The sequence below is a fragment of the Bombina bombina genome, unplaced genomic scaffold, assembly GCF_027579735.1.
Source record: "Bombina bombina isolate aBomBom1 unplaced genomic scaffold, aBomBom1.pri scaffold_1072, whole genome shotgun sequence".
NCBI classification, from domain to species: domain Eukaryota; kingdom Metazoa; phylum Chordata; class Amphibia; order Anura; family Bombinatoridae; genus Bombina; species Bombina bombina.
The window spans coordinates 66,079-88,472 of record NW_026513105.1 but is presented as its reverse complement, the minus strand read 5'-3'; the positions used below and the strand labels follow the sequence as shown (position 1 = coordinate 88,472).

The 22,394-nt window shown below is 41.4% G+C and overlaps 1 protein-coding gene across 1 annotated transcript in view; it reads left to right on the top strand.

Moving 5' to 3' along the window:
- Nucleotides 1-22,394, top strand: part of LOC128644710 (ATP-dependent RNA helicase DHX15) — a gene marked incomplete at its 5' end in the record, with an annotated part of 60,781 nt that overhangs the window by 5,063 nt on the left and 33,324 nt on the right. Inside the window, 3 exon segments of the mRNA XM_053697226.1 lie at nucleotides 4,677-4,868; nucleotides 6,948-7,070; nucleotides 16,113-16,303. Of these exon segments, the coding sequence (XP_053553201.1) occupies nucleotides 4,677-4,868; nucleotides 6,948-7,070; nucleotides 16,113-16,303 (506 nt within the window).

The following is a 22,394-nucleotide window of genomic DNA, read 5'->3' as shown; positions in this document are numbered from 1 at the left end:
TTAAGAGCTATGTCTGATACTCCCTCACAATATGCAGAAGCTGAGGAAGGAGAGCTTCTTTCTGTGGGTGATGTTTCTGACTCAGGGAAGAGGATTCAACCTGATTCTGATATGTCAACATTTAAATTTAAGCTTGAACACCTCCGCGTATTGCTCAGGGAGGTTTTAGCTGCTCTGAATGACTGTGATACAATTGCAGTGCCAGAGAAATTGTGTAGATTGGATAAATACTATGCAGTGCCGGTGTGCACTGATGTTTTTCCAATATCTAAAAGGTTTACAGAAATTATTACTAAGGAATGGGATAGACCAGGTGTGCCGTTCTCTCCCCCCTCCTATTTTTAAGAAAATGTTTCCAATAGATGCCACCACACGGGACTTATGGCAGACAGTTCCTAAGGTGGAGGGAGCAGTTTCTACCCTAGCTAAGCGTACTACTATCCCTGTCGAGGACAGTTGTGCTTTCTCAGATCCAATGGATAAAAAGTTAGAGGGTTACCTTTAAGAGAATGTTTATTCAACAAGGTTTTATTCTACAGCCCCTTGCATGCATTGCCCCAGTCACTGCTGCTGCGGCTTTCTGGTTTGAGTCTCTGGAAGAGGCTTTACAGGTAGAGACCCCATTGGGTGACATACTTGACAAGCTTAGAGCACTTAAGCTAGCCAATTCTTTTGTTTCTGATGCCATTGTTCATTTGACTAAACTAACGGCTAAGAATTCTGGTTTTGCTATTCAAGCGCGCAGGGTGCTATGACTTAAATCATGGTCAGCTGACGTTACTTCAAAGTCAAAGCTTCTTAACATTCCCTTCAAAGGGCAAACCCTATTCGGGCCTGGTTTGAAGGAGATCATTTCTGATATCACTGGAGGAAAAGGTCATGCCCTTCCTCAGGATAGGTCCAAATCAAGGGCCAAACAGACTAATTTTCGTGCCTTTCGAAACTTTAAGGCGAGTGCGGCATCAACGTCCTCTAATGCAAAACAAGAGGGAACTTTTGCCCATTCCAAGTCGGTCTGGAGACCTAACAAGACCTGCAACAAAGGTAAGCAGGCCAAAAAGCCTGCTGCTGCCTCTAAGACAGCATGAAGGATCGGCCCCCTATCCGGTAACGGATCTAGTAGGGGGCAGACTTTCGCTCTTCGCCCAGGCTTGGGCAAGAGATGTCCAGGATCCCTGGGCGTTGGAAATTGTATCCCAGGGATATCTTCTGGACTTCAGAGCTTCTCCTCCAAAAGGGAGATTTCATCTTTCACAATTATCTGCAAACCAGATAAAGAGAGAGGCATTCTTACACTGTGTTCAAGACCTCCTAGTTATGGGAGTGATCCATCCAGTTCCAAAGGAGGAACAGGGACAGGGATTTTACTCAAATCTGTTTGTGGTTCCCAAAAAAGAAGGGAACCTTCAGACCAATTTTAGATCTCAAGATCCTAAACAAATTCCTCAGAGTCCCATCATTCAAGATGGAGACTATTCGTACCATCTTACCTATGATCCAGGAGGGTCAATACATGACTACTGTGGATTTAAAGGATGCTTATCTTCACATTCCGATACACAAAGACCATCATCGGTTTCTCAGGTTTGCCTTCCTAGACAGGCATTACCAGTTTGTAGCTCTTCCCTTTGGGTTAGCTACAGCCCCAAGAATCTTTACGAAGGTTCTGGGGTCACTTCTGGCGGTCCTAAGACCGCGGGGCATAGCAGTGGCCCCTTATTTAGACGACATCCTGATACAGGCGTCAAATTTCCAAATTGCCAAGTCTCATACGGACATAGTTCTGGCATTTCTGAGGTCGCATGGGTGGAAGGTGAACGAAGAAAAGAGTTCTCTATCCCCTCTCACAAGAGTCTCCTTTCTGGGAACTCTAATAGATTCTGTAGAAATGAGGATTTACCTGACAGAGTCCAGGTTATCAAAACTTCTAAATTCCTGCCGTGTTCTTTATTCCACTTCTCGCCCTTCGGTGGCTCAGTGTATGGAAGTAATCGGCTTAATGGTAGCCGCAATGGACATAGTGACGTTTGTACGTCTACATCTCAGACCGCTGCAACTCTGCATGCTCAGTCAGTGGAATGGGGATTACACAGATTTGTCCCGTCTACTAAATCTGGATCAAGAGACCAGGGATTCTCTTCTCTGGTGGCTATCTCGGGTCTATCTGTCCAAAGGTATGACCTTTCGCAGGCCAGATTGGACAATTGTAACGACAGATGCCAGCCTTCTAGGCTGGGGGGCAGTCTGGAACTCCCTGAAGGCTCAGGGATCGTGGACTCAAGAGGAGACACTCCTTCCAATAAACATTCTGGAACTAAGAGCGATATTCAATGCTCTTCAGGCTTGGCCTCAGCTAGCGACAATGAGGTTCATCAGATTTCAGTCGGACAACATCACGACTGTGGCTTACATCAACCATCAAGGGGGAACAAGGAGTTCCCTAGCGATGTTAGTTGTCTCAAAGATAATTCGCTGGGCAGAGACTTGCCACCTATCAGCTATCCATATCCCAGGTGTAGAGAACTGGGAGGCGGATTTTCTAAGTTGTCAGACTTTTCATCCGGGGGAGTGGGAACTCCATCCGGAGGTGTTTGCACAATTGATTCATCGTTGGGGCAAACCAGAACTGGATCTCATGGCGTCTCGCCAGAACGCCAAACTTCCTTGTTACGGATCCAGGTCCAGGGATCCCAAGGCGACGCTGATAGATGCTCTAGCAGCACCTTGGTCTTTCAACCTGGCTTATGTGTTTCCACCGTTTCCTCTGCTCCCTCGTCTGATTGCCAAAATCAAGCAGGAGAGAGCATCAGTGATCTTGATAGCGCCTGCGTGGCAACGCAGGACTTGGTATGCAGATCTGGTGGACATGTCATCCTTTCCACCATGGACTCTGCCGCTAAGACAGGACCTTCTACTTCAAGATCCTTTCAACCATCCAAATCTAATTTCTCTGAGACTGACTGCCTGGAGATTGAACGCTTGATTTTATCAAAGCGTGGCTTCTCAGAGTCAGTCATTGATACCTTGATTCAGGCACAAAAGCCTGTCACCAGGAAAATCTATCAAAGATATGGCGTAGATATCTTTATTGGTGTGAATCCAAGGGTTACTCATGGAGTAAAGTCAGGATTCCCAGGATATTATCTTTTCTCCAAGAAGGATTGGAAGAAGGATTGTCAGCTAGTTCCTTAAAGGGACAGATTTCTGCTCTGTCTATTCTTTTGCACAAGCATCTGGCGGATGTTCCAGACGTCCAGGCATTTTGTTATTCTTTAGTTAGAATCAAGCCTGCGTTTAAACCTGTTGCTCCGCCATGGAGTTTAAATTTGGTTCTTAAAGTTCTTCAAGGGGTTCCGTTTGAACCTCTTCATTCCATAGATATCAAACTTCTATCTTGGAAAGTTCTTCTTTTGGTAGCTATTTCCTCGGCTCGTAGAGTTTCTGAGTTATCTGCCTTACAATGTGATTCCCCTTATCTGATCTTCCATGCAGATAAGGTAGTTTTGCGTACCAAACCTGGGTTTTTACCTAAGGTGGTATCTAATAAGAATATCAATCAGGAGATTGTTGTTCCGTCTTTGTGTCCTAATCCTTCTTCAAAGAAGGAAAGTCTATTACACAATCTTGACGTGGTTCGTGCTTTAAAGTATTATTTACAAGCTACTAAAGATTTTCGTCAAACATCTGCTTTGTTTGTTGTCTACTCTGGACAGAGGAAAGGCCAAAAGGCTTCGGCAACTTCTCTTTCGCTTTGGCTAAGAAGTATAATACGCTTAGCTTATGAGACTGCTGGCCAGCAGCCTCCTGAAAGGATTACAGCTCATTCTACTAGAGCTGTGGCTTCCACATGGGCCTCTGTTGAACAGATTTGCAAGGCGACGACTTGGTCTTCGCTTCATACTTTTTCAAAATTCTATAAATTTGATACTTTTGCTTCTTCGGAGGCTATTTTTGGGAGAGAGGTTTTACAGGCAGTGGTACCTTCCGTTTAAGTACCTGCCTTGTCCCTCCCTTCATCCATGTACTTTAGCTTTGGTATTGGTATTCCACAAGTAATGGATGATCCGTGGACTGGATACACCTTACAAGAGAAAACACAATTTATGCTTACCTGATAAATTTATTTCTCTTGTGGTGTATCCAGTCCACGGCCCGCCCTGTCATTTTAAGGCAGGTATTTTTTAACTTTAAACTACAGTCACCACTGCACCCTATGGTTTCTCCTTTCTCTTGCTTGTCTTCGGTCGAATGACTGGATATGGCAGTTAGGGGAGGAGCTATATAGCAGCTCTGCTGTGGGTGATCCTCTTGTAACTTCCTGTTGGGAAGGAGAATATCCCACAAGTAATGGATGATCCGTGGACTGGATACACCACAAGAGAAATAAATTTATCAGGTAAGCATAAATTATGTTTTTGCCAAAAATGTCAACACATTGTTTAGCAAAAAAAAGTAGTTTCTGTATTGTTTTACATTTTCACCTCTGTTTCTTTAAATTGAAAGAACGGTAAGCATGGGTATATACTATTACCGCACTGGTTCATGATAATTAGTATTGAATTAGTTTTAATAAACGATTGGTCCTTAAAGAATAATAGTGTTGAGTAGTAGTTTCCCTGTAGGTTTTGAGGATTTTGTTTTCCTTGCTACTAATATAATTTACATTTTTTTTCTAGCCCCTGAGACTTTGATGAGAGCCCTGGAACTTTTGAATTATCTTGCTGCCTTAAATGATGATGGTGATTTGACTGAACTGGGATGTATGATGGCAGAATTTCCACTGGACCCCCAGTTGGCCAAGATGGTTATAGCAAGTTGTGACTACAACTGCTCTAATGAGATTCTGTCAATAACTGCCATGTTGTCAGGTAATAGCAGGTCATGTAATGTTCAAAGTTGCCCAGCTCAAGAATTTTACACAAAATAAAACATTTTAGGTAGTTAAACAAATGAGTTGGGTAGACATGCAAATGTCTGAGGAGCAGACAGGTTTTTTTTTTCTCATTTATTTTAACAACTTATTAACATTTTTGAGGGTAAACTCAGTTTAATTGTTTACTTCAATCAGAAATATGTTTAAGATCAGTATCTAAAATATGTTTTTTAAATAACAGAATATCATCAAACAGTTAAAGATTTTTATTAACGTTTAAAGTTGTACATTTGCTAATGTCTTTAGGTCAGCTTTGTGATTTCAAAAGGCAAGTAGAGTACATGTTTAAAATGGTCTTCCTCAAACTTCTTCCAGTTTTTTTTTTGCTATATTTTGTGTATTTAATCCATTAGCCCAATTTTGCATTCATCTTTTCCATTAACAAATTGTTAAAAAAAAATTGGTCAACATTTGCCATTTGTTATAAATGATATTAACAATGGTTTGAAGCTTTGAAAAACAAAATATACTGAGGTATGTGGATATTTAGTCTTTTTATATTTGACAGGTAAATGTAATTTTTCAGAGATTTATTTCAGATAGTTCAGACTCAGAGCAGATGGGCAGGGCAGAATCTAATTTTCATTAAAACCATAGTTTCCTGTGGAGGTGGTAGTAGACTAGTGTGTTGTCTTGTTTATCGCTCTTGGTACCTTTTTGCTTAATCTATAAAAACTTTTGTCTTCAAATTCCCTTATGGGATTTAGAACATAGTAGATCTATTTTTTGGTGGTTCAATCTGGTTTGTTTATATTTACTGGTAAATTTAATAATGTTACGGTGGTCCTTTTAATCACAGTAGCCAGAAACTACAGAGACCACCAAACTTGATTTTTAAAAAAATCATCACCCTAAATGCTTATATACTAAAATGTATGACTTCATATTACAACAAAAATATTTCAGATAATTAATATATAGTTCAACATACAGTTGTATACTGATTACATCGGCCTACTGACAATTAGATGTTTGGTAGTCTGTTTCTCATGATTGCTGGCAATTCTGATTCTTTAACATGACCCGTTGCAAGCAAATTTGATTACACTTGGACATTTTATATAGTGTTGCCCTTAGGTTCTATTATCCAAGTTATGACAAACTTCTGTGGGGGTTTACTTTATGAAATATATTACACTCCCTTCCTTTGCAGGTCCTACAAGTACCCTGTGGGGAACTTCTGTCTAAATAAGCTCCTGAGATTTTTCCAGCTGTAGTTCATTTACATTTTGGCGTTTTTTTTTGTATTTGATTAAATTTAAACTTCATTGTAACATAGATTTAAATGCTGCTCGATCAAATTACAGTTAAAAACCCAGCTGTAATGTAAGAAGGTCCTACTGGTAAAACTTCAGTGAGCTCATGCCCCCCTTTATAAGTCAATTTAAAGGTCAGTTGTTGGGCATTCCATTTTTGTTAGACTAATGTAGACATTGCTACTTTTAACTTAAATTTCTTTAGTTTCTGTTTAAAGTATACTACTACTGCCACCACCACAGTATTGCAGTTCAACATGGTCTTTGCACTTGCTGATTTCGAAACAATAGCTAGTGACAAGGTTCTTTTTAAAAGTAACTTCAGTCTATATACTCATGAATTTTATTGTACACTACAGTTGCATGATGTGTACTTTGGATATTAATAGAAAGTTAATGATCTGCAGTATTTTATTTTTTGCCTTGACTTTAGTCTTGATGAAACAGCCATTGTTGATTTATTTGAAATCTGGTGTAGGTAGTTGATCCCTTGATGGCTGTCGTATCGTTATTCCTACAATTAGATGTAGCAGAAATTATCAGGTGCTTTGTAGTTTTGAAACCCTCTTGTCTTACAGATGTGGTTAGGTGTTGATGTACCAAAGAAATATAGTAAACAGTCCAAGATGCAGTTGGAAGCCCATCCTGCCCTGCCCTATGCTCTGTGAACTGACCTAGCTAGGCCTTATTCCTCTATCAGTGAATGCTTGACTCATCGATATGGGCATTTGTGTTGGGCCCATACCAACCTTGTTTAGTCCCACAGTGTTTTATTCGACCCACGGAAGTCAAGAAAGCTGCAGATGAATCCAAGATGAGGTTTGCCCATATAGATGGTGATCATCTGACGCTGCTCAACGTGTACCATGCTTTCAAACAAAGTGAGTATTAATACTTAATTCTAACAATTTTTAAATCAATTTGATAATGCAGAACCACTGTAATGCATGACCTTAGATTGGAGCTTTGTTTATGCATTACAAACTATGGACTATTAACATAACTAAACCTAGTCTCATTGGTAACTAAGGCTTTGCAAAAATGCCCTGTGCTTTTGTGACTTGAGGTTAGCTATGAGCTCATTTCTGTGAGTTGAGTGGGGATGAGGTGCATTAGTGAAGTGGAATTATAACCTGCTAGTGTTAGAATCAGTAGACTGTCCCTTTAACTTTTACCTAAGTAACTGTAAAAAAAAAAAAAAAATACACGTAAGCAGTTGGTATGTTTTCACTGTCAGTCCTATTTGTGTGACATCCTTAGTATAACACACAGGATGTCCTAACTTATAGTAAGCAGGTGAGACCTGGTTAGTGAGTGGCTTATTATTCTGCTTACATGTCAGATAATATAATATAATAAAATAAACTATGCAACTAAAAAAGATTCTCAAATACATTTTTCTGTATTTAGCCCCCTTTCTGTCAAAATTCAGGTAGAGCATGTCGATTTAAACAACTTTCTTATTTACTTCTATTATCAAATTTTCTTCCTTTTTATTGTCTTTTGTTGAAAGCAGGGATATAAGCTCTGTCTGAATCACAATAGACCATTTTTTGAGTGTATTCCCTTTAATAGGACATTAAAGTTAAAATGAAACTTTCATTATTCAGACATAGTTTTAAAAAACTATAATTTTCTTCCATTTTTTTTATTTCTTTATTTATAATATATATATTTTTATTTATAATTTTCTTCCAGTTTTTATTTCTTTCTAATGACACGAGTCCACGGATCATCTAATTACTATTGGGAATATCACTCCTGCCCAGCAGGAGGCGGCAAAGAGCGCCACAGCAAAGCTGTTAAATATCACCTCCCTTCCCTCCAGCCCCAGTCATTCTCTTTGCCTACGTTAGAGCAAGGAAGTGGTAAAGTTAGGTGTTAGAAAAGATTCTTCAAGCAAGAATTTATTATTTAAGTAGTGCAAGATTGTGCTGCTTTGTCCTAGGGTGTAGCCGTAGTCCACATCAGTCTCTTCAGTAGGGCAGCTGTGGCTTTAGAGCAATGGGAACTTGTGGGACATATTCTCACTGCGCCTCCCATGTAATTTATGCTGCCCCAACGCCTAAAGCCTGAGTGAAATTACTCAGTCTTTATTTCTTTCCACAGGTCTATGTGAGGGAGAGGACCTCTCAAACCTGGTGAGCTGCCTTGCTGTCGGGCAGATTTGTGAGGTAAGTGCTGACTTTATTATTTCTGGTGGAAGAAATAAAACACTCAGAAAGAAAGAAGTGGGCACTTTATTTCAGAACATAACATTATAAAGAGCTCAGATTGAGGGCACTTTATTATAGTGGGACACATACAATTTCCTATACTAGAGAGGACTTTTAGACAGCCTTTTTATGCTGGGGCTGAGGAGAAAGCGTGTGAGGATTGGCTCTGGTGGTTAACTTCTCTCGGCAGTTACACTTAATATAGCCGACAGGGAAAGAGTTAGTTTAGAACGCCCAAGATGGACGGAGCTATGTGAGGCGGCAATCTGTTGTGTGCCACTTTTATTGCATTTTTGAGTAAGAGACAAACGCGGAGGAAGAGATTCCACAGGGTATGCCTAGAAACGCATGATTCTTTGCAAGCATGTGTTTCTAGGACCGGAGAACGGCTCCATTCCTTCCTGCGGATGCTGTTCAGGAGTCTGACAATGTTCAATATATGCCGCAGCTTTCTCAAGCGTCCCAAATTTTACTGCCCACACATGCAGTGCCCTGCGCTTCCTCTCTAACTTCTCCTGGAGTTACATTGCAAGATATTGCTTCTCTCATGTCTTCTGCAGTTTCTGATGCGTTGTCTGCTTTTCCCATGTTGCAGGGAAAGCGTAAGAGAAAAAACAGTAAGCAAGGCTTCTGACGCAGTTGTTGCTATTTCGAATGCCCCCTCCCAGAGCCTGAGGAGGATGCTTCAGTAGCACCTGAAGGTGAAATTTCAGATTCTGACAGTGTAATTCCTCTGGCTGATACTGAAGTTGTATCTTTCAGGTTTAAGCTAGAACACCTCTGTCTGTTACTCAAGGAGGTTTTAGCTGCATTGGATGACAGCAACACTATGGTCGTAGTTAATCCTAAGAAATCCAGTAAGCTTTGATGTACCTTCTTCGGTAGAGGTTTTTCCAGTACTAGACCGAGCGTCTGAGATCATTGCTAAGGAATGGGAGAGACCGTGTATCCCTTTTTCTCCATCTCCTATATTTAAAAAGATGTTTCCCATAGCGGACTCTATCAAGGAGGCTTCGCAAACAGTACCCAAGGTGGAAGGAACTATTTCCGCTTTGGCCAAGAGAAGTACTATCCACATAGAGGATAGTTGTGCCTTTAAAGATCCTATGGATTAGAAATTAGAGGGGTGACCCAAGAAGATGTACGTACACCAAGGTTTACAAAGACAACCTGCTGTGGGCATTGTTACCGTCACTAGTGCTGCGACATATTGGTTTGATGCGTTGTCTGATGCTATCAAGACAGAAACACCCCTTGATGAGATCCAGGATAGGATAAAAGCCCTTAAGTTGGCTAATTCCTTTATTACTGATGCTTCCCTACAGGTAATCAAGCTGGGAGCAAAGATTTCAGGTTTTGCTGTACTAGCCCGCAGAGCTTTTATGGTTAAAACCTTGGTCTGCGGATGTGTCTAAGTTTAAGCTTTTAGCGATTCCTTACAAGGGAAAGACCTTGTTTGGACCGGGTTTGATGGAAATAAACTCTGATATTACTGGAGGAAAGGGTCATCTTCTCCCTCCGGTTAAGAGAAACAAATAAAAGGGACGTCAGAGTAATTTTCGTTCCTTTCTAAATTTCAAGGGGTAACTCTTCTGCTTCCTCTTCCAAGCAAGAACAGTCTAAACCCTCCTGGAGATCCAATCAGTCTTGGAACAAGGGAAAACAATCCAAAAAGCCTGCTATTGAATCTAAAACAGCATGAAGGGCCTGCCCCCGATCCGGGACCGGATCTTGTGAGGGCAGGCTTTCCTTCGCTCAGGCTTGGGTTCGAGATGTTCAGGATCCCTGGGCAGTGGACATAGTGTCCCAGGGATACAAACTAGAGTCCAAGAAATTTCCTCCCAGAGGCAGGTTTCTGCTTTCAAGATTATCTGTAGACCCGGCAAGAGAGGCGTTCTTACACTGTGCACGGGACCTCTCCGACCTGGGAGTAATAGTTCCTGTTCCAAAATATATAGGTATGGTGTGTGGAAGCACACCAATCCTCAAGGGGGCGCTCTCAATCAAAACAAATGTAACACAACGTAATAAGAGCAATAATAATGTATACAACACTCTAAAAATAAACAGCAGAATATCAGAGAAAAAGAAAAATATAACCTTGTGACTGGAAACACAATAAATGTCCAATAACTAAAATATATCCTGTAAGTCACAATAGCTCCAGTTGATTGCAAAGGTCAGCTCTCTGTCGTAGGGGGGTCAAAATCCTGATGATATCAGATGGTCTGAAAAAAGAAAGAGGCGCCCAATGGCCTAATACCACAATACCAAGGGACAAGCAAAATATGTAAGACTAATAATCAAACGAATAGCACCAAAAAGTGCAAGGAAGCAGACTGGAACCTCACAGTTGCCCAGCAAACTGAACAGACACAGAGACAATTCTGTAGTACTTATTCACCAGTGAGGTCCTCCTGGTTCCTAAAGGGGAGGATATAAAGCCAACCTAGCCCAGTACAGTTTGCACAAATATATGTGTATCCAGGGAATATGCACACTTACATGTAGCAAAGCACCTCCAGGTGCAATATACACAGACTGGGACTTCTCAGCCGCCCAGCTGTTTCAAAGGTTTCAGCAAATAAGAAAGCTCCCAAAACTGATGCAGGAGTATAGATGGATTCCCAGATAAAATCCAGCAGCAAGTGTATTAGTTAAAAATATTTTTATTTTAAAAGCTGATGCAGAAACGGGGTCTGGGGTTTTATTCCAATCTGTTTGTTTGTGGTTCCCAAAAAGGAGGGAACATTCAGACCAATTTTAGATCTCAAGAGTCTAAACAAGGAGTACTGTCCTTCAAGATCGTTACTATTCGTTCCATTCTTCCTTTGGTCCAAGAGGGTCAATTTATGACAACGGTGGATTTAAAGGACGCGTACCTGCATGCTCCCATTCACAGGGATTATCACAAGTTTCTTAGGTTTGCATTTCTAGACAAACACTTCCAATTTGTTGGTCTTCCTTTCGGCCTTGCCACAGCTCCCAGAATTTTCTCAAAGGTTCTGGGATCCCTGTTGGCGGTGCTCCGATTACGGGGCATTGCAGTGGCGCCCTATCTGGCGACATTCTGGTCCAGGCGCCATCCTTTCAACAAGCAAGGTCCCACACGGAAATGTTATCTTTCCTCCTGCGATCTCACGGATGGGAGGTAAATTTGGAAAAGAGCTCATTAGTTCCAAATACAAGGGTAACTTTCTTGGGAACCATAATAGATTCCCTGTCAATGAAGATTTTTCTGACAGAACTCAGGAAATTTAAAGATTTTCAATTCTTGCCCAGCGCTTCATTCCGCTCCTCGGCCATCAGTGGCTCAGTGTATGGAGGTAATCGGGCTGATGGTGGCGGCAATGGACATCATCCTGTTCGCTTGTTTCCACCACAGACCTCTGCAGTTAAACATGCTCAGTCAATGGCACAGAGATTATGCAGATTTGTCTCCACGAATACAGCTGGAGTAGGAGACAAGGGATTCTCTTCTTTGGTGGTTGTCTCAGGTTCACCTCTCCCAGGGAACCTGCTTTCGCAGACCCTCCTGGGTGATTGTGACAACAGACGCCAGCCTTATAGGATGGGGAGCAGTCTGGGGCTCTCTAAAGGCTCAGGGAACTTGGACTCAGAGTCTGTTCTGCCCATAAACATTCTGGAGCTGAGAGCAATCTTCAATGCTCTTCTGGCCTGGCCCCAGTTAGCCTTGGCCCAGTTCATCAAGTTCCAGTCGGACAACATAACTTCAGTAGCTTACATCAATCATCATGGAGGAACGCGGAGTTCCTTAGCCATGACAGAGGTAGCCAAGATAATTCAGTGGGCGGAGACCCACAATTGTCTGTCAGCGATCCACATCCCAGGGGTGGACAACTGGGAGGCGGACTTCCTGACCAGACAGACCTTTCACCCAGGGAAGTGGGAACTCCATCCGGAAGTGTTTTACAGCCTGATTCTCAAATGAGGTCAGCCGGAATTGGATCTCATGGCATCTCGGCAGAATGCCAAGCTTCCGAGGTATGGATCGAGGTCAAGGGCCCCTCAGGCGGTACTGATAGACTCCCTGGCGGTACCTTGGAATTTCAGTCTTGCATACCTATTTCTTCCGTTCGCTCTTCTTCCTCAGGTTATTGCTTGGATCAAGCAGGAGAGGGTGTCTGTGATCCTCATTGCACCGGCTTGGCCTCCCAGGATTTGGTATGCATGTCATCTCTTCCACCTTGGGAACTTCCGTTGAGGAAGGACCTTCTACTTCAAGGGCCCTTCCTTCATCCAAATCTAGTTTCTCTGAAGCTGACTGCTTGGAGATTGAACGCTTAATTTTATCCAAGCGGGGCTTTTCAAAATCGGTCATAGAGGCCATGATTCAGGCTCGTAAACCTGTGACTAGAAAGATTTACCACAAGATATGGCGTAAATATCTATATTGGTGTGAATCTAAGGGCTACTCTTGGAGTAGAGTTAGGATTCCTAGAATTCTGTTATTTCTCCAAGAAGGTTTAGAGAGAGGATTATCGGCAAGTTCCCTAAAGGGTCAAATATCTGCCTTGTCTATTTTGTTACATAAACGTCTGGCAGACGTGCAGTCGTTTTGTCAGGCCTTGGTCTGGATCAGGCCTGTGTTCAAACCAGTTACTCCTACCTGGAGTCTTAATTTAGTTCTTAAAGTTCCTCAAGGGGCTCCGTTTGAGCCTATGCATTCCTTAGATATTAAGTTGTTATCTTAGAAAGTTTTGTTTCTTGTTGCTATTTCATCTGCTCGCATAGTGTCAGAATTCTCGACATTACAGTATGTCACCTTACCTTATTTTTCTTTCGGATAAGTTAGTTTTACTTACAAAGTTAGGGTTTCTCCCTAAAGTAGTTTCTGACTGGAACATTAATCAGGAGATTGTTGTTCCTTCATTGTGTCCTAATCCTTCTCAGAAGGAACAGCTTCTGCACAATTTAGACGTGGTACGTGCTCTAAAATTTTACTTACAGGCGACTAAGGATTTTCATCAGTCTTCTGCTTTGTTTGTGGTTTTCTCGGGAAAACGTAAGGGACAGAAAGCTACGGCTACTTCTTTCTTTTTGGCTGAAGAGTATCATACGTTTTGCCTATGAAACTGCTGGACTGCATCCTCCAGAGTGTGTTACGGCTCATTCCACGAGGGCTGTTTCTTCCTCATGGGCATTCAAGAATGAAGCTTCTGTCAAACAGATTTGCAAGGCTGCAACTTGGTCCTCTCCACACTTTTTCAAAATTCTACAAATTTGACACTTTTGCCTCTGCTGAGGCCTCTTTTGGGAGAAAGGTTCTTCAAGCAGTGGTGCCTTCCGTTTAGGTTCCCTGTCTTGTCACTCCCTTATCTGTGTACTCTAGCTTGGATATTGATTCCCAATAGTAATTATATGATCTGTGGACTCATTGTGTCATTAGAAAGAAAAGAAAATTCATGCTTACCTGATAAATTTATTTCTTGACACGATGAGTCCACAGTCCGCCCTATTCTTAAAACAGGTTGTTGGTATGTTATAAACTTGACACCCCTGCACCTTGTTGCTTCCTTTCTCTCCTTTACTTCGGTCAAATGACTTGGGTGGGAGGGAAGGGAGGTGATATTTAACAGCTTTGCTGTGGTGCTCTTTGCCGCCTCCTGCTGGGCAGGAGTGATATTCCCAATAGTAATTAGATGATCCGTGGACTCAACGTGTCAAGAAATAAATAAATTTATTAGGTAAGCATAAATTTTATTTTTCTCCACATTTTGAGTTCAGTGTATAAATGAGTCTGACTGATAGATGTCGCATGATACATGGGTCAGTTAAATGGAATGACATTTTTAAATTTGTCAGAAAGTCTTCTCATTTGAGTAGGTGCTATTGCATTTGTTTTTGTATTATGTACTTGATTTTGCAATGTTCTATCTTTAAAAGGATATGAACCCAACATTTTATTTTATAATTCACACAGTATTCAGTTTTAAAACAAACTTCCAATGTACTTCTGTTATATGATGTACTTTGTTCTTTGTGGGCTCAGGAGTAGCAAAACACTACTGGGAGCTAGCTGCTGTTTGGTGGCTACACATATATGCCTCTTGTCATTGGCTTACCTGATGTGTTCAGTTAGCTCCCAGTAGTGCATTGCTGCTCCTTCAACAAAAGATACCAAGAGTACAAAGCAACTTTTGATAATAGAATTAAATTGAAAGTTGTTTAGAATTGTATAAACAAATAAGTACAAAATTCACTTGGTATAATAATAAATGGATAAAAAGTGAAAAGCAAAGCAATAAACAATCTCCAATATAATTAAGGATATATGTGATCCATGAAGTATTCTTCAATCTTAGTGATTCAAGTGGTTCACGTAGTATCTTGCCTCAAAAGAAACAAGAAAAAGAAAATATAGTGCAATCATTTTTTTAAAAAAGTAGATAATATTCACACCGGTTGTCCCACCAAGGGGTTATTCACACTTGATAGAGCCAACCAGACTCTAGGATTAAACGCACACACTGAAATCGCAACCCCTGCTTGGATGGAGGTAGATGGCGTGCCAGATGGCTATGCTATCCCTTACCGGGTCAACATACGCCGCTACTACAACCTTACGAAAAAGTCACCAGGACAGTAATCGAGTGTATATCATTTACCCGGTGAGGGATAGCATGGCCATCTGGCACGCCATCTACCTCCATCCAAGCAGGGGTTGTGATTTCACTCCCACAAAACCTTACATGTGAACAGAAACCCGAGTGACTATGTATGAGTAATTATTTGTGGCTTTTTAAGATTTTTTTTTTTTTATCTGTTTTTAAATAAATACCATTTGCCTAAAGCAGCGGCCTGTGATTGGTGTTATACTGGTTACCTGGCAGTAAAAAACCGGGTGTGCGTCTAATCCTAGAGCCTGGTTGGCTCTATCAAGTGTAAGTAACCCCTTGGCCGGACTACCGGTGTAAATATTATCTACTTTTTAAAAAAAATTTATTGCACTATATTTTCTTTTTCTTGTTTCTTTTGAGGCAAGATACTACGTGAACCACTTGAATCACTAAGATTGATGGAATACTTCATGGATCACATATTTCCTTAAATATTATATTAGAGATTGTTTATTAGTTTGCTTTTCTTATCTTTATTGCTTAGAAATGTATGCTCTATCTGAATGAAGATTTTTTTTTTTGTGTCCTTATTACCTTTTCCTGCTTTTGCTTGACTAAATGTTAATGTGAAGTCATTTTATTACAATAGAAAAATTACCTTCCTTTGTAGTAGTGTAGCTTTTCTTTCCTTTGTATTTTACAGCAAATTAACTTTCCTTTTTTGGTTTATTATCAAATACATTTCAAATGTATTTGTTTCCCCTTAAAGTGGTTTCTTTAATTCTTTAAAAAAATCCTTTTAATTCTTTCAGCAGTAATTGTGTGCCCTTTTTTTTTGTCAGTGTTGTAAATGATGCAGCTTGTGCTAGTTTTACAGCACTATGGATTGTACGCTATGGCAGACAAACTCCATTTGTCATTTTCAAAATCCCCCAAAACAGCGTATAGAGGCATTCAACAGTCAAAACCTGGCAGCTTTATTTGACTAGCTACATTATCAGAAACTTGCATATGGTGATTCTGCAATGAAGAAAGATGTTCCTTTAGTGGAAGACAAATAGAAATATTTTAGTGTGGATTTCAAATGTAATTTCCAATTCATAATGGTGGCTCTTTTCCCTTCCAGATCATGAGTCGTCTCAGTGGTGTTATGACAACTTCATTAACTACCGGTCCCTGATGTCTGCAGACAATGTACGGCAGCAGCTGTCACGAATCATGGACAGGTTTAACTTGCCTCGTAGAAGCACAGACTTCACAAGCAGGGATTATTACATTAATATTAGAAAAGCTTTGGTTACCGGGTATTTCATGCAGGTATGTTTTTGGTTCTTATAGCCGTTCACATTAGAAACTGTAACTGTACAGCTGCTTAGAAAGTGTGTTTTTATGTGTGTGTACTGTGTGCGTGTGTGTGTGTATGTATGTGTGTGTGTGTGTGTATATGTATATATATATATATATATATATATATATATATATATATATATATATATATATATATATATATATAATGTATATGTGTATGTGTGTATATATGTATGTGTGTGTATATATATATATATATATATATATATATATATATATATATATATATATATATATATATATATATAAAATATTAGCAACAGGAGAGCACTCTCACTTGCAAAAACCACATGCCAGGGTGCAAGCAAAAAAATGAATAATATCAATGAACAGATGGCTGCACTCACTGGTCCTTTTCAAACATATTTATTTCTGTGACGTTTCGGGGATCGTATCCCCTTCCTCAGACAGAGGACACATGCAAAATGCATCCCTTTATACCCACCAATACAAACAAATAAAGACCCCACCCCCCACAAAGTGGAAAAAACCGCCAAAGGTTGTCATAGCAACCACCCAAACACAGTGAACACAATACATCAACAGTGATATATACAAAACATAAAAATAACCATCTCATCAGTAATAACAACACTAGAAAATCATATATACCTGACAAAATGATATACCATTCCTAATATATGTTTATAGTATCAAACCTATAGTCTTAATATGTTGCGGACACGCTGCTACTCACAAACTATATAGCCATGTCTATGCCCTATTCTACCAATGCCTTATTAATCAAATAGACAAGTTATTGGATTTCTTACCACACTTTGGGGACAAGAACAAATAGCAAAACAAATGTGAACATACATTAATGCCTAATTTGATCGATAAATAAATGGGTAAACATAGCTTTCTCCAACATAGGTGTGTCCGGTCCACGGCGTCATCCTTACTTGTGGGATATTCTCTTCCCCAACAGGAAATGGCAAAGAGCCCAGCAAAGCTGGTCACATGATCCCTCCTAGGCTCCGCCTACCCCAGTCATTCTCTTTGCCGTTGTACAGGCAACATCTCCACGGAGATGGCTTAGAGTTTTTTAGTGTTTAACTGTAGTTTTTCATTATTCAATCAAGAGTTTGTTATTTTCAAATAGTGCTGGTACGTACTATTTACTCAGAAACAGAAAAGAGATGAAGAATTCTGTTTGTATGAGGAAAATGATTTTAGCAACCGTAACTAAAATCCATGGCTGTTCCACACAGGACTGTTGAGAGCATTAACTTCAGTTGGGGGAACAGTTTGCAGTCCTTTGCTGCTTGAGGTATGACACATTCTAACAAGACGATGTAATGCTGGAAGCTGTCATTTTCCCTATGGGATCCGGTAAGCCATGTTTATTACGATTGTAAATAAGGGCTTCACAAGGGCTTATTTAGACTGTAGACTTTTTTTGGGCTAAATCGATTGATATTAACACTTATTTAGCCTTGAGGAATCATTTATTCTGGGTATTTTGATATAATTATATCGGCAGGCACTGTTTTAGACACCTTATTCTTTAGGGGCTTTCCCAAAGCATAGGCAGAGTCTCATTTTCGCGCCGGTGTTGCGCACTTGTTTTTGAGAGGCATGGCATGCAGTCGCATGTGAGAGGAGCTCTGATACTGATAAAAGACTTCTGAAGGCATCATTTGGTATCGTATTCCCCTTTGGGCTTGGTTGGGTCTCAGCAAAGCAGATACCAGGGACTGTAAAGGGGTTAAAGCTTAAAACGGCTCCGGTTCCGTTATTTTAAGGGTTAAAGCTTCCAAAATTGGTGTGCAATATTTTCAAGGCTTTAAGACACTGTGGTGAAAGTTTGGTGAATTTTGAACAATTCCTTCATGTTTTTTCGCAATTGCAGTAATAAAGTGTGTTCAGTTTAAAATTTAAAGTGACAGTAACGGTTTTATTTCAAAACGTTTTTTGTACTTTCTTATCAAGTTTATGCCTGTTTAACATGTCTGAACTACCAGATAGACTGTGTTCTGAATGTGGGGAAGCCAGAATTCCTATTCATTTAAATAAATGTGATTTATGTGATAATGACAATGATGCCCAAGATGATTCCTCAAGTGAGGGGAGTAAGCATGGTACTGCATCATTCCCTCCTTCGTCTACACGAGTCTTGCCCACTCAGGAGGCCCCTAGTACATCTAGCGCGCCAATACTCCTTACTATGCAACAATTAACGGCTGTAATGGATAATTCTGTCAAAAACATTTTAGCCAAAATGAACCCTTGTCAGCGTAAGCGTGGATGCTCTGTTTTAGTTACTGAAGAGCATGACGACGCTGATATTAATATCTCTGAAGGGCCCCTAACCCAATCTGAGGGAGCCAGGGAGGTTTTGTCTGAGGGAGAAATTACTGATTTAGGTAACATTTCTCAGCAGGCTGAATCTGATGTGATTACTTTTAAATTTAAATTGGAACATCTCCGCATTTTGCTTAAGGAGGTATTATCCACTCTGGATGATTGTGAAAATTTGGTCATCCCAGAGAAACTATGTAAAATGGACAAGTTCCTAGAGGTGCCGGGGCTCCCAGAAGCTTTTCCTATACCCAAGCGGGTGGCGGACATTGTTAATAAAGAATGGGAAAGGCCCGGTATTCCTTTCGTCCCTCCCCCCATATTTAAAAAATTGTTTCCTATGGTCGACCCCAGAAAGGACTTATGGCAGTCAGTCCCCAAGGTCGAGGGAGCGGTTTCTACTTTAAACAAACGCACCACTATTCCCATAGAGGATAGTTGTGCTTTCAAAGATCCTATGGATAAAAAATTAGAAGGTTTGCTTAAAAAGATGTTTGTTCAGCAGGGTTACCTTCTACAACCCATTTCATGCATTGTCCCTGTCACTACAGCCGCATATTTCTGGTTTGATGAACTGATTAAGGTGCTCGATAGTGACTCTCCTCCTTATGAGGAGATTATGGACAGAGTCAATGCTCTCAAATTGGCTAATTCTTTCACTCTAGACGCCTCTTTGCAATTGGCTAAGTTAGCGGCTAAGAATTCTGGGTTTGCTATTGTGGCGCGCAGAGCGCTTTGGTTGAAATCTTGGTCGGCTGATGCGTCTTCCAAGAACAAGCTACTAAACATTCCTTTCAAGGGGAAAACGCTGTTTGGTCCTGACTTGAAAGAGATTATCTCTGATATCACTGGGGGTAAGGGCCATGCCCTTCCTCAGGATCGGCCTTTCAAGGCAAAAAATAGACCTAATTTTCGTCCCTTTCGTAAAAACGGACCAGCCCAAGGTGCTACGTCCTCTAAGCAAGAGGGTAATACTTCTCAGACCAAGCCAGCTTGGAGACCAATGCAAGGCTGGAACAAGGGAAAGCAGGCAAAGAAACCTGCCACTGCTACCAAGACAGCATGAAATATCGGCCCCCGATCCGGGACCGGATCTGGTGGGGGGCAGACTCTCTCTCTTCGCTCAGGCTTGGGCAAGAGATGTTCTGGATCCTTGGGCGCTAGAAATAGTCTCCCAGGGTTATCTTCTGGAATTCAAGGGACTTCCCCCAAGGGGAAGGTTCCACAGGTCTCAGTTGTCTTCAGACCACATAAAAAGACAGGCGTTCTTACATTGTGTAGAAGACCTGTTAAAAATGGGAGTGATTCATCCTGTTCCATTGAGAGAACAAGGGATGGGGTTCTACTCCAATCTGTTCATAGTTCCCAAAAAAGAGGGAACATTCAGACCAATCCTAGATCTCAAGATCTTAAACAAATTTCTCAAGGTCCCATCTTTCAAGATGGAAACCATTCGAACTATCCTTCCTTCCATCCAGGAAGGTCAATTCATGACCACGGTGGATTTAAAGGATGCGTATCTACATATTCCTATCCACAAGGAACATCATCGGTTCCTAAGGTTTGCATTCCTGGACAAACATTACCAGTTCGTGGCGCTTCCTTTCGGATTAGCCACTGCTCCAAGGATTTTCACAAAGGTACTAGGGTCCCTTCTAGCTGTGCTAAGACCAAGGGGCATTGCAGTAGTACCTTACCTGGACGACATTCTGATTCAAGCGTCGTCCCTTCCCTCGAGCAAAGGCTCACACGGACATCGTCCTGGCCTTTCTCAGATCGCACGGCTGGAAAGTGAACGTGGAAAAGAGTTCTCTATCCCCGTCAACAAGGGTTCCCTTCTTGGGAACAATTATAGACTCCTCAGAAATGAGGATTTTTCTAACAGAGGCCAGAAAGACAAAGCTTCTGGACTCTTGTCGAATACTTCATTCCGTTCCTCTTCCTTCCGTAGCTCAGTGCATGGAAGTGATCGGGTTGATGGTAGCGACAATGGACATAGTTCCTTTTGCGCGCATTCATCTAAGACCATTACAACTGTGCATGCTCAGATTCCACAGACCAGAGTGGGTCATTGTCACGACCGACGCCAGTCTGATGGGCTGGGGCGCGGTCTGGGGATCCCTGAAAGCTCAGGGTCTTTGGTCTCGGGAAGAATCTCTTCTACCGATAAATATTCTGGAACTGAGAGCGATATTCAATGCTCTCAAGGCTTGGCCTCAGCTAGCGAGGACCAAGTTCATACGGTTTCAATCAGACAACATGACGACTGTTGCGTACATCAACCATCAGGGGGGAACAAGGAGTTCCCTAGCGATGGAAGAAGTGACCAAGATTATTCTATGGGCGGAGTCTCACTCCTGCCACCTGTCTGCTATCCACATCCCGGGAGTGGAAAATTGGGAAGCGGATTTTCTGAGTCGTCAGACATTGCATCCGGGGGAGTGGGAACTCCATCCGGAAATCTTTGCCCAAGTCACTCAACTTTGGGGCATTCCAGACATGGATCTGATGGCCTCTCGTCAGAACTTCAAAGTTCCTTGCTACGGGTCCAGATCCAGGGATCCCAAGGCGGCTCTAGTGGATGCACTAGTAGCACCTTGGACCTTCAAACTAGCTTATGTGTTCCCGCCGTTTCCTCTCATCCCCAGGCTGGTAGCCAGGATCAATCAGGAGAGGGCGTCGGTGATCTTGATAGCTCCTGCGTGGCCACGCAGGACTTGGTATGCAGATCTGGTGAATATGTCATCGGCTCCACCTTGGAAGCTACCTTTGAGACGAGACCTTCTTGTTCAGGGTCCGTTCGAACATCCGAATCTGGTTTCACTCCAGCTGACTGCTTGGAGATTGAACGCTTGATTTTATCGAAGCGAGGTTTCTCAGATTCTGTTATCGATACTCTTGTTCAGGCCAGAAAGCCTGTAACTAGAAAGATTTACCACAAAATTTGGAAAAAATATATCTGTTGGTGTGAATCTAAAGGATTCCCTTGGGACAAGGTTAAGATTCCTAGGATTCTATCCTTCCTTCAAGAAGGATTGGAAAAAGGATTATCGGCAAGTTCCCTGAAGGGACAGATTTCTGCCTTGTCGGTGTTACTTCACAAAAAACTGGCAGCTGTGCCAGATGTTCAAGCCTTTGTTCAGGCTCTGGTTAGAATCAAGCCTGTTTACAAACCTTTGACTCCTCCTTGGAGTCTCAATCTAGTTCTTTCAGTTCTTCAGGGGGTTCCGTTTGAACCCTTACATTCCGTTGATATTAAGTTATTATCTTGGAAAGTTTTGTTTTTAGTTGCAATTTCTTCTGCTAGAAGAGTTTCAGAATTATCTGCTCTGCAGTGTTCTCCTCCTTATCTGGTGTTCCATGCAGATAAGGTGGTTTTACGTACTAAACCTGGTTTTCTTCCAAAAGTTGTTTCTAACAAAAACATTAACCAGGAGATTATCGTACCTTCTCTGTGTCCGAAACCAGTTTCAAAGAAGGAACGTTTGTTGCACAATTTGGATGTTGTTCGCGCTCTAAAATTCTATTTAGATGCTACAAAGGATTTTAGACAAACATCTTCCTTGTTTGTTGTTTATTCAGGTAAAAGGAGAGGTCAAAAAGCAACTTCTACCTCTCTCTCTTTTTGGATTAAAAGCATCATCAGATTGGCTTACGAGACTGCCGGACGGCAGCCTCCCGAAAGAATCACAGCTCATTCCACTAGGGCTGTGGCTTCCACATGGGCCTTCAAGCA